Source organism: Lissotriton vulgaris, chromosome 2_1 (genome assembly GCF_964263255.1).
Source record: "Lissotriton vulgaris chromosome 2_1, aLisVul1.2, whole genome shotgun sequence".
Taxonomy (NCBI): domain Eukaryota; kingdom Metazoa; phylum Chordata; class Amphibia; order Caudata; family Salamandridae; genus Lissotriton; species Lissotriton vulgaris.
The window spans coordinates 1,823,240,596-1,823,253,052 of record NC_141687.1 but is presented as its reverse complement, the minus strand read 5'-3'; the positions used below and the strand labels follow the sequence as shown (position 1 = coordinate 1,823,253,052).

Below are 12,457 nucleotides of genomic sequence, written 5' to 3'. Positions count from 1 at the left end.
CCAGAACAGGGCCCAGAAGTTCACAGTGGGGGAAATGTCGGTACTCCAGATGCAGTACGACTATTACATTCTGAAGAGTGGTTCCTTTCAGATATTTGCCTCATTACATGAACTGTACTGCTTTATTCGCCTTAATGTGTACCCAATGTGTCACACATAAATGAACTGAAAATATGAAAATGTCATAAACTTGGCAGCTCTGGGCTGCAGTCCGTTGTGCAAGGTGTGAGGGAAACTTTAGATGAGGCCCATTCTTTTTTTGTTCCCTGGTTACACTTTCTGTTGGCTGATGACATCCAGTTGCAGAAACCCCACACCTCTGTGGGTGCTCCATGCTGGAGACTGACCTGCTGTGAGAAACATCATCGTATACAAAGTCTGTGTTTGGAGACCCTCCTGGAAAGGTCACTTGATAAGAGAACCACCCTCAATCGATTCTTAATATGCAGACAGAATAAAAATCTCGTCTGATTTTGGTGTATAAAAGTGGGACCGCTCTACCTCACTTGGTGTTCCAATTTCATGTCCCTTATGCCAAGGAAGGGAGTGTTCCGCAGTATACTCAGAGGTCTGCCATACAATTAGAGCTGGTATCTTCCTGGCAGCCAGCTTCCCAGAGTTGAGGCCACATCACCTGAGTCTGACCTCTTACTGAAAGAGATGTGTACCTATCCACAAGGGCCTAAAACCTACCTGCCTGCCTGCCTACTGGAAAAGTGAAGTGCCTGGCAACCCTGCTGAAGGAGCTAGGGCAGTGTGTACTTGGTGTCTGTGGGTTACCCAGAAGAAGACTGAAGAGAACGATCTGTGGACCTTGATGTCGATGGGCATGCAGTCTTTTTAGGGCAGGTATTGTGCTGAAATCATGAAGACTAAGAGTGTGATTGCTGAGGCTTGGTTTAGACTGTGATCGTGAGTCAATAAATTGCTAGTGTGTGGCCGCATCCTCTAGTCAGCCTCTGCATGGCTGCATCATCACCAGAGCATCGAGCTGTGCATAGCTTCATTGTTATGACTTGTGTATCAGCATGTGTTTGGCCACATCATCATCAGCGTATTAGCTTGTTTGAGAATGCATTGTCACGGGCCTAATGCCCTGTGCATGGACGCATCACCACCAAAGACTTGTCATGTGTGTGGCAGCATCATAACCAGAAGTACCAGCCTTTGTGGGATGTCGGTGGCCGACCTGTGAAGATCCAGAACTCCCTGCGATGAATCGGGAATGCCGACTCCGTATCAGCTAGGCGGGCAGCCCTGCAGCAGTCTCAAAGTACCCCAGCAAAGCTGCTGGCTGACCCACCACCTCTCAGAGCAGAGAGGGGAGCAGACATGCTGAGGAAGTAACTGGGTGGCTGCTCAAAGAACTGTTCTACCACATGAGGTATGAAACATAAGACTTTGCGCAAGCCCAAGAAGTATTGAAAAATACATCTGAGCTCTAATCATTTCAATATGCCTAACTTCTGGGAGAGGTGCAAGATAATTTGGAAGTGGGGGCAGGGAAGATAGTAGATAAAGTTGCAGTCAACATTTTGCTTGACTGTGTTAGTGTGTCATATTACTTTCTAGTGTGCATTTCTGTACTTTCTTTTTTGTAAGTTAGGCACTGGGTTGGACATTTGTTTATTGCGCCATTTTGTTATTGACCTTGAAATGCCTGTGACTGCTCACCATCACTACCACTTAGAGTCAGGTTAAACTTTACCCAGTTTTGCAGAGCTATAGTAGGAGAGACCCCAGGACATCAGAGGCAAATGACCCCAACTACCACGATTAAGGACGGTAGCCCATGTTTACCCTGCAGCCTCGAATGAGATCTAATAATTGGCATCAATCTGCAGTAGATCCTATAAAAGCCAACTTTGACCAACAGAGCAATACATTTAACTTGTATACATTAGGACCTGCACAGTGGTATGGTGGATACAAGGTTAGTGGAGTTAGGATGTGAAACTTTCCCATAAGTGGGAGAAAGGCTGTGCAGAGTTGAAGTCAGCCCACAGCTTGACCACACCAGAGGTACTATGTACTGAGCAGCCAAGCCTCATTTGGTGAAAGCAAACCTTGAACTATGAGAAACTGAGCACACTTTCAGTATCACAAGGGGAGGGATTTAATCTGCATCTCAGCATAATTACACTATAATTTTGTCCCTGGTGGGAATTGCCTGCATCAGAAGGGTGTGGGGGGGAGGGGGGAGGGGGGCAGGGGTAAGTCGAAAACAGAGGCACAGCCAACCCCAGCAGCCAGACCACTAAACTGAATCTTGCCAATTTTGTGGGTGTATTATTTAGTAGTGTACATTACTTTTATTCTTGAAAGTAAAGTTAGGCAACTAGTTATTGTGCTCCTATGTGATTGTTGAGTGCTGAGCTCGAGCACCCGCACATTAACTTCTTCAGAATGGTCTGACAGTGTCTTATACTAATGCGGATGGCAAACAATTGGTGGTACACTTACATTCACAATCTGACATCGCTGCCATTCCAAAAGCCTTTAAAACACGCTTGAATGATTGTCCCTCTTGGATGAACTACAATGATTTGAACTCTGAGAAGACGGAGATTCTATTTTTTGGTATTGTAATTCCACTTCTTCAATCTGATTCTTGATGGCCTTCCTTTTTAGGAACCCCCTCCTCCTCCTGTGAAACAGGCCCGAAACCTAGGCATTATTCTAAACAAAAAACTCCTTTAGATTATCCTGCTCTTAGCAACATGCTTCTTGACACTGAGATATTTATGCAAAAGTCTACCTCTTATTTTAGTTCCTTATTGTTCAGACCCTCATCTCATAGGATTATGGAATGTGCCTACCCAGCTATATGTTGAAATGCCTTCAGATTTTCACCTTATTTTTGGTTTGCCCAGGAATGCACTTAGCATTGGTCACCTAGCTTCCTGGCTTCAATTCAAGATATTTTATTCAAATCTCTTTGTAGCTGCCATAAAGCTTTAACCAGGACTAAACCAGCAAATATTAGTTCTCACTTCATCAGATATATTCTCTTGTGACCTTTATGGTCGGCACTCTGCAATCTTCTGTTGCTTCTAAGCATCATTTGTACCATGTTCAGGTGAAATATAATCGTCTGCTTTATATCAGATTCATCTCTGATCATCTTGCTGTTAGAAAAGCCTTAAAAACCTGGCTCTTATCACAAGCATACTAGTAGTGTTCGGCCTGTTGTTCCTTGCTGATCCTTGTTGAGGTCGCTGTGCATTTAAATACTTTCTCATTTATCCATTCATTCATACATTCATTCATTCATAATGTAGCCTCTCAACCATACCTGACTAATGTAGCCTCTCCTCGTGAGTGATGGTGCAGTCTCTCTTCACTGACATTGATGTCCTCTGCTCTCTGGCTGAGGTGTCCTATGCTCGCTGTCACAAAATACCATTGTCCATGGTCCTAAATGGAGCAAACTAAAAGCATTGCTCAAAGGTCATTCACGTTCTGAAAGGAGCACACAGATATTACAGTAGAGATACCCAGTGATCATACTAGTATGGTATTGCCTAACGTGCTAGAGGATGCAGATAAGACACCAAGCAATAGTACAGCTTAAAGGTCAGTCACAGGATGGCATTGCCTAATGTTTTGGAGGCAGCAAATAGTCACTGGTGCTTTAGTGATGGCCAGAAGTCAGACCAGTATGTCATTGCCTGAGGTCTTGGAGGGAGGAGAAGGAAAGAGGTACGCCTGGGATGCACAGCAGAGACCACTACCTATTGAACTGTGTATATGCTGGGGGACGCAGAAATACATTAGTGCAACATGTCACAAAGGTCCCTTACCGTATGCCTTATTAGATCTCAGAAAGCTTACACCGCACTGTTTTGAACTTTTGATATCCACTGATTTGCAAACGATGTCTCATGCTCTTTCCTACATGGAGGTTTATAACCACATGGGGGATAGTGCAGCGTTCAACCTCAACTTTGTGCAGTTCACCACAATAGGGTGTGCACCTTTTCTTGTGCACCTTTGTGTTACCATGTACTTTACTGTGTTTTGCTTGCTCTCCAGGGTCTGGCTCCATTTCATCCCTCTGGACTCTTTGGTTGGCAATCTACAAACACGCTTGCTGGAGCAGGTAAGGCAGGGATTTATTCATTTAAGTTTTTGTTTTTATCTGCACAAATCATGTTCTTTTGTCCTTTGGTAAATCTTGTTGGGTTTGTCTCTTGTACCACCTGCAACAAATTGTTTCTTATCAGAACTTCTGTATTTCTCATGCTTCAACTATACTACCTGAATAATTGTACTTGGCTTTGCCTCTTGTTCTGGAGTACAGGTGATTTTCCGCATCTGTGTATAAATGCTGAACATTTAAGTCTACTGGGTCCATTTCCTTTTCTTTATGCAAGAGCATAGACCATTGATATTTATGTATGCATTTATACATATATATTTTTATTTGGGGAATTAGTTGAATGCTTTACAAGAAGTGTTTACATTACAAGAGTCACAGTACAGAAGGCTTCATCATATATAGTATGTTATCTATACACAGGGTGAGAAAGAAGACATTTCATTTCAGGCATACATAAAAGGAGACAGTATTGTCTCATTCTGTGATTTCATTCTTATGAGTAGTAGCTTAGGAACATCAGATCTTTCTGTTACTGTTTAAAGCCTCGAACTATGGGTTTGTTCATATTGAGGACAAAATACAGTTCTGTGTTTTTTGGAGTGTTCTATGATACAGAACAAAATATATTTCTTTGTTCCTTGAATCTAAGAGGTCCAAGGAGCATGGATTGTGTACTGATTAGCAATCAACTGGCCTGATGGAATGGGCTTCTGAGTAAAGTATTTCAGAGAGTCACATGAATGGCTTTGTGAGTTATGTAAGCAATTTTCAATGGGAAGTCATGTGTTAAGTTTTCAAAACATTTTATGACTGGGAAGAGTCTTGCTGCTGCATTATGTTATGTGTTGCGTGTATTTGAGCTTAAGCCGAAGCAGCATGGGCTGAGTTGGTGGAGCCTATTCGAAGAGCCACGTCTTGAGATGTTTGCTGAGAATTGAAGAGGCGGTTCTGATGTTCAGCTACAAGTGGTTTCAGGGTCACCCTCTGGCTCTGCGTATGCATGGGATGTGTGCGATTACGAGCTCGACCGATTGGAGAGGTCTGGTGGGTTTGTGAAAAGTGATACAGTTGTTGAGGTAAGCTGGGCCTGTGTTCTGTCAGCATCTGAATGTGTGTGTGAGGAGTTTGAAAAGATCTCGTTTGTGTATGGGCTGCCAGTGGAGGTCCCTGAGGTGTGGGGTGATGTCATGTGTCGCTGAAGGTTGAGTATGATCCTGGCTGCTGAGTTTTGCATGGTTTGGAGGTGTCTGGTCAGTAGTGTTCTGATTTCGGAATAGAGGATATTTATTTAGTCCAGTTTGCTTATGATGATGCTTAAGTGATAGTTTGTGTGTGCTAGTAGGAGCCGTTTGTAGATCTGTTTCAGCATCTTCATGGTGCTAAGCACAAGGTCATGCTGGTGGTGAACTTCGTCCTGGCATTTTGTCCAAGAGGAAGAGTATTAGCTGTGTGTCGTCTGCATATGATAGGAAATTGATTTAGTGTACATGGATGATGCTGATAAGGGCTGAAGCGGACAGGCTGAGAAATTACCTTTGTGGTACTCCACAGATGAGGTTGAGAGCGTCCGAGCAGTACAGGGCCAGGCTGGCCGACAAGGTTCTGCCCAACAGGGAGAGGCATATCCAGTGAAATGTGAGTTTTTGGATGCCGGTTTTGTGGAGTCATTTGTTGAGAATGGGTGAGATACTGTTTCAAATGCAGCAGATAGGTCTTGTAGGAGAGGGCTGTGGTGTCTCCTCTGTCCATGCACCTCCAGAAGTCGTCTGTAGCAGCAAGGAGTGTTTTTTCATGCTATGATGTGCATTAAGAGTTGCCTTCAGAGGAGTAAGGTGAGTTTTTAAATGCCAACAGGCAGGGCATTTCCATGGTTCCTTCTTCATAACAACATTGCGACTATCATTATACTGAAGTCAGTGGCAGGAATAAAGGGTTTATACAGTTCGAGAATTTTATTTGGTACTGCTATATTTTTGTTATGGCATTTATGTGAGCTTGAAGGCTCAGATTTTTATGAAAGATACTGGCACGTCAATGCAAGATTAGATTGGGAAAAAGTTCTAGCAAAGGGGTAAGTAAGTAAAAGGTTTTTCTTTAGGCAGTTGAGGTTTGGATGGTGAAATGCGATCCAGGATTAAAAATCCTGTAGTGTTCAAGCCAAACAAGCAGTACCCTTTAGTACCCTTTTGGCGAGAGAGATTCAAGTAAAATGTACTATTATCGACAAACAGATGATATGATATATATGGCTGCTTAAAAAAGAGTGATCCTCTGTATAAGCCAGAGAGAATTAGTGATAGGAATGAACTGTGGGGTGCACGCCGACCTAGAGGAATGGACTTTGAGAAATTGTCATTCTATTTTATATGTTGAGAGTGATTATCAAGGTAAGAGCAAACCAACTCAGGACAGGATCCCGATTCTTACACTTGACATGTTCAGGAGTGAGTTATGGTCAACTGTGACAAAGGCCGCTGTTAGATGAAAGAGGACGAGAAAATAAAAATCACTGTTGTCAAGAATGTGTAGTACATATTTATGAGTCTGAAAAATGACTATATCTGAAAGAAACTATTAGTTATAGATTCCTTACCATGGAAGTACCCCCAGGTGTCAGACTGTATCCGGTGAATTTTTCTTCAACATGTACCCCTGCACGTCAGTAGGTGGCTTTGGTCGACTCCGGATTCATCATTTGCGTCGTGATCTACATAATGACATCACTGTATCTACCTAGCCGCTGCCCCTGCGCGCTGAGGTTGGTTCTTTCTTTTTCCACCCCAGCCAGTGTAGATCCAGAGAGAGCAGTACCCTTGGTCATTTTTTGACAAGTGTTTTTCGACTTTTTGTCGACATCTTTTTTGTGTCGTCCGACTCCTGGTGCACGCAGGGATGTCACATCAGCGACCAGCTTCAAGCCTTGGGACTTGTCACAAGCGGATATCAGTCTCGGATCCATACCTGGTGTGCCTTTGTTGCCTGTAGCGCGACCACGCCCTGAAGTCGTGCTCCGACTGTCGGGCCATAAACCCTAAGTATTTGCGGGGCATTTCCAAAGCTTCTGGAGGCCAGGCAGTCAGCTCCGTACCTCTCAGGGTCCCGGTCGAGAGGGAGGTCGCGGGACCGGTCGCGGAGTCACCACCATCATACCTCATCGAAGTCTTCGTCTTCAGGTAAGTCGAAGCACAAGATGAAGGCGAAGAAGCACCGTCGCCCTTCATCTTCTCCCCGTCCATTGGCCGATGCAACGTGTGCCGTGGAAGAGCGTCGTCCTTCGGCTCTGCCGCCGAGCATACTGGGATGGCTCAGGGCTCCTCTCCCTTCCCGGGAGCCAGAGAGTCCCCTGCCCAGCTTTGTGCTTTTTCCGAAACCCTCCACTCTGTCTTTGAGCAGCCCGACTCCTCTGGCGCCTTCGGGCCTCACTGACTCGGCTGGGGGCTCTATGCCTTCAATGCCGGCTGCTCCAGCCTCGGCGCTGCAGGGATTCAGGCCTGGATTCCGACTGGTGCCTGTTGACCTCTCTGACATCTCCTCCGGCACTGATTCCTTTGGCGATGCCATCCTCCCCTCGCCCCCTCCCCCACCCAGGACGTCGGTCGTGTCTCCGGTCAGGGTCGACCCCGGCCGCACAGAGCCAGAACGGGGTCGACCAGCTCCGACCGGTACTGTTGTGCCACTGTTCTCTCCTAGCGTTCCCTGTTGCCCAGAGTGCCAGCCAGAGAAAGGTGAGGAGAACTGGTAAGGGTCTGTTGACTCTTTGGCAGACCAGCTGGAGGAGCCGGACTGGAGAGAGGAGTTGGGGGAAGCCAGTGGTCTGGATAACTCCTCAGACCGTAGCATGCTTTCTCTCACTACCGTGTCCACGGAGGAGGGAGCCGCCTATTCTGTGGTGTTGCGTAGGGGGGGCTTAGGCCTTGAGTGGCAGTGAAGACGAAACTCCTGACTGAGGTGCTTCAGCGGCAGCGTTCTCTTTGGAGCTCCTGCTGCAGTTCAATGAGGACCTCACAGACATCCTTCTAGGCACTTGGTCCAGGCCTAGCACAGGGGCTCCTGTGAATAGAATAATTGCCCAACACCACCGCCCGGCCCTGAGCGACCCCATTTTCCTCTCCCAACTTCCTACCCTCGAGAGCTTGGCAGTCCAGGCCTCAACATCTAAAGGCGCGTTCCCTTCTGCTCCCACAGATCGGGAATCCAAGAAGCTGAACCATCCTGGGAAGAAGATTTTTTCTTCCGCCAGCTTAGGACTGCGGTTGGTGAACACTGCATGTCTCTTGGGCTGTTACACCACTCTGTATGGGATACTGGTGCTCAGGTGCTACCACAGTGTCCGGAGTAGGCCTCGGTCACACTCTACTGTGCAGTTGCGGTGGGGAGAGATGCGGGAAATTTTGCCCTCTGCTGTGGGCTGGACACTGCCGACTCCCTGGTTCGAACGATTTCTACGTCAGGATGTTATGGCCGATTGAAATCCACTGGCTTTTCTGGGGATGTCCAATCGGCACTTTTGGACATGCCCTTTGATGGCCGTGGTCTGTTTGGCGACAGGAAGGACCATGCGCTCGAGTGCTTCAAGGAAAATAGAGCTATAGCCAGATCCTTGAGCCCTCTCTCCCACCTCTCATCCTGTGCAGTCTGCCTTTCGCTCTTTTCGTGGCTATGGAAAGGGTGTCCCACCACGTTCCATCCAGGGCCACAGGCCTGTGCAAGCTACCCAGTCTCTGTGCGGCCAGGGAAGTAGGACCCAACGCAGTGGGTCTGTGGACCAGCGGGCAGGCCAGTCCACCAGTGCCCCCTCTGCAGCAGCCTCAGCCTTCCTAGTCCGACATTTCAAGGCCACCAGTTGTTATTGGGTGGCAGGATCCGCCATCACCTCCCCCACTGGCACAACATCACGTCGGACAGGTGGGTTTCTCAGATAGTCCGAAGGGGCTACTCCCTCCCTTTCAAGACTAGTCTTCCCTCCATGCCACCAACACTCCATCGCATGTCGGAGGATCACTTGGCCCTTCTCCGTCAGGAAGTTACGGCTCTCTTGGCCAAGGGAGCTATCGAGCTAGTCCCTGTCCTAGAAGTAGGTTGTGGTTGTTACTTCCTCTACTTCCTGGTGCCCAAGAAGGACAAACGCCTGCATCCCTATCTTGGATCGCGGGGACATCAACTGCTACCTCTAGAAGGTCATGTCCGCCCTCGACCCTGGAGACTAGATGGTAGCATTGGACTTGCAGGATGCTTATTTCCACATCCCCGTCCAACCAACACACAGATGTTACCTTCGGTTCACAGAAGGCCACAAGCATTTTCAGTTTACCCAGCTCCCCTTTGTCCTTACCAACGCCCCTCGGGTGTTCACGAAAGTGATGGCGGTGGTCGCAGCTCATCTGCACAGATCAGGGGTTCTAGTCTTCCCCTATCGCGATGATTGGTTGTTGATGGCGGCCACATGGGATAGGCAGAGGTCAGAGACCTCTGGTCTTTGGCGGAGTCTGGGCTCCACATTAATCTTCTGGAGCTCTGGTCCATCCGTCCATCCGTCTTGCTCTGAAAGCATTCCTTCCTTCTATCAAGGGAAGAGTAGTGCAGGTGTTCATAGACAACACCACTGCCATGTGGTACTGCAACAAACAGGGCAGGGTGGGGTTGTGAACCCTATGTCAAGAGGCTCTCGGCCTTTGGACGTGGCTAGAACATTTCCCTCAGCAGGTTCCCTTAACGCCAGGATGGTCGAACTCAGCCACCGGTGAATGATGGATCACGAATGGCGTCTTCACTCAGAGGTGGTGCAAGGTCTTTTTCAGCAGTGGGGCAAGCCTTGGTTTGATCTTTTCGCCACCGAAGAGAAGGCGCAATGTCATCCGTTCTGCGCGTTGGCATTTCCAAGACAGCACTGGCTTGGCAAAGCTTTTCGGCGCGAGTTGAATTGTGGGCTTCTATACGCCTTTCTATCTATACCACTTCTACCCAGAGTGCTGAAGAAGATCAAAATCGACCGTGCCCAAGTAATCTTTGTGGCTCCGGACTGGGCACGAAGAGTCTGGTATCCTGAGCTCTTGAACATGGCCATTGATCCGCTGATCAGACTGCCTCTTCCGTCGCAGCAGCAGGAGACGGTCCTGCACCAGAACTTGTCCAGTCTCCACCTCCTTGGTGGAGATGGAGCCGCAACAGTTGACAGCTTTTCACCTTCATCCCGAAGTCTGTAATGCTATCTTGGCAGCCAGGCGTCCTTCCACAAAAATGGTATATGCCTGTAGATGGAACAAATTTGTGCATGGTCCATAGCAAAGGCTGTGGATCCCCTTTCTGCCCCTCTTTCAGAGGTTCTCCTCTTTATTCTTTCTTTGGCCCAGCAGGGCTCTGCTCTGGGCACCTTTAAAAGGCTATATTTCGGCCATTTCAGCCTTTCTGATCAGCCTTCTCTTTCAATTCCCCTATTGTAAATAGATGTTCAAGGCATATGAGCTGTAGATCATATGCTGTGCATAGATCGCCATCTAGTGTTGGGTCCGGATGTTTGCGCTATTTTTTTTCCAAAGAAGTCTTTCCAGTCACAAGGTAGGTGACTCCTCCTTTCGGTGATAGGGCGCATGGGCATCAACTCCATTGTTCGATTGTTTTCCCGCAGAGAGTGAAAATGGAGTTAGTAAGAGTAGTAAAAGGAGATGTCCATGAATGCTTGTATCTAAGTAAGATGTTACTACAACAGGTATAGGTACCCGGCGAGGTGGGTGGGCGCATATGACTCTACAGCTCTATATGCCAAGAACAGATGCATACTGGGTAAGTAGCATTTTCCGTTCAAGGCATATGAGCTGTAGATCATATGCTGTGCATAGACTATATAGCAGTTATCTCCCAAAGCGGTCTCTAACCTGCATCTGTTGCAGTGGTCTGAAATAGTGTACGTAAAACTGCCAGGCCCACTCTAGCTTGTTGACTTGCTAAGACGTCTACACAATAGTGTTTTGTGAATGTTTGAGGTGTAGACCATGTTGCAGCTTTGCATATGTCTAAGGGTATTTTTCCTAAGAATGCCATAGAAGCCCCCAGTTTGCGTGTAGAGTGTGTGTTGTGAAGAAGAATTATCTGAGGCAGTGGTGAGTAAAACCAACTTCATTCCGTCTTCCACTCTCCTAAACTGCCAGAGAGATTCCAACATTCTAAGGCAAGCTCTGGCGGAACGGTCCAAGGAGGAGGGGGGAAAGGGGCGGAACATTCCAAAGCATGAGGGAGGGGGAAAGGGAAGATTACAACACATCTCCCCACGGCCAAACATGACAAGGACAGCTAATAAAACATTACCTACTGTGCTAGACATCCATTTGTAACATCCATTTTTTAAACCCTAGAGGAAGGAATGATTACAACACATCTCCCCGCTGCTAGCCTAACATACAATATAACAAGCATTTTAAACCTTGGAGGAGGGAACCTAGTGGAATACAAAAACTAAAACAATGCAACAACAGAGCATAATAGAACGCACATAAAATAAGGCGGCCAGGACTAGAAGGAACGTCTGGAGGGAATATTGACCCCACAAGGATAGGGTGCCACCCGGGGATGACATCCTGTAAGCATTGCCAACAGGTGTGAGAAGACATGCCGGCACTTACTATCTATGAACAGTATGTCTCCTCATGGGAGTCCCCCAACTTCCAACTAGAGATAGTTGTCACAGAGTACGCTGAAGTACAACCTACTTCTAGTGCGTTGGAACCATGTGGATTGTTGTTAGACCGCGGATCTCTCCTTCTGATGGAGGAAAAAGGGGAGATTCTAGTCCCCCAGTTGGTAGAAGTGTGATATGTCCAAATACCTTCTCTTAAAGTTTTATCCACATCCAGTCAGTTGTCGATAGCTAATTGAATGTGTTTGTTAATCATTTGAACAGACTTGTCAACTAACCCATTGGCCATGTGACCACGTAGGTTGGTTTTCTCATGTTTGATTCCTAAATCATTCATAACCTCTTCCATTTCGCTAGATGAGAGAATGACATCCCTGTCAGTGACTATGGCTTCTGGTACTCCTTCACTGGTGAATGAGTCTCTTAAGAATTCAATGAGGGCGCTTGTTGTGGTGCACGAGACAAATTGGTGCTTGATCCACTGGGAAGGGTAGTCGATGAGCAAGAAAATGAATTTCTTCTGGACTCCTAACTGGTCCAAGGGACCGATTACGTCCATAGCAAGTTTAGTCCATGGCATACTTGGTACTACTACTGGATTCCTGAACATGGACAGATTTTTATCATCAGATTTTATCCCGTTCACCCTCTGTTAATGAAGACAATTGGTCTTTAGCACTTACTCCTACTGATGCCTGGACTGCTCGTTAGTAATGTTGTTATTC

At 47.0% G+C, this 12,457-nt stretch overlaps 1 protein-coding gene across 2 annotated transcripts in view; it reads left to right on the top strand.

Moving 5' to 3' along the window:
* SPG11 (SPG11 vesicle trafficking associated, spatacsin) overlaps window positions 1–12,457 on the top strand; it is a 639,585-nt gene that overhangs the window by 308,701 nt on the left and 318,427 nt on the right. For both annotated transcript variants that reach the window (XM_086957913.1, XM_086957912.1), the window contains exon 21: window positions 4,036–4,102. In XM_086957913.1, coding sequence (XP_086814039.1) covers window positions 4,036–4,102 — 67 coding nt within the window. The remainder of the gene's footprint in view (window positions 1–4,035; window positions 4,103–12,457) is intronic.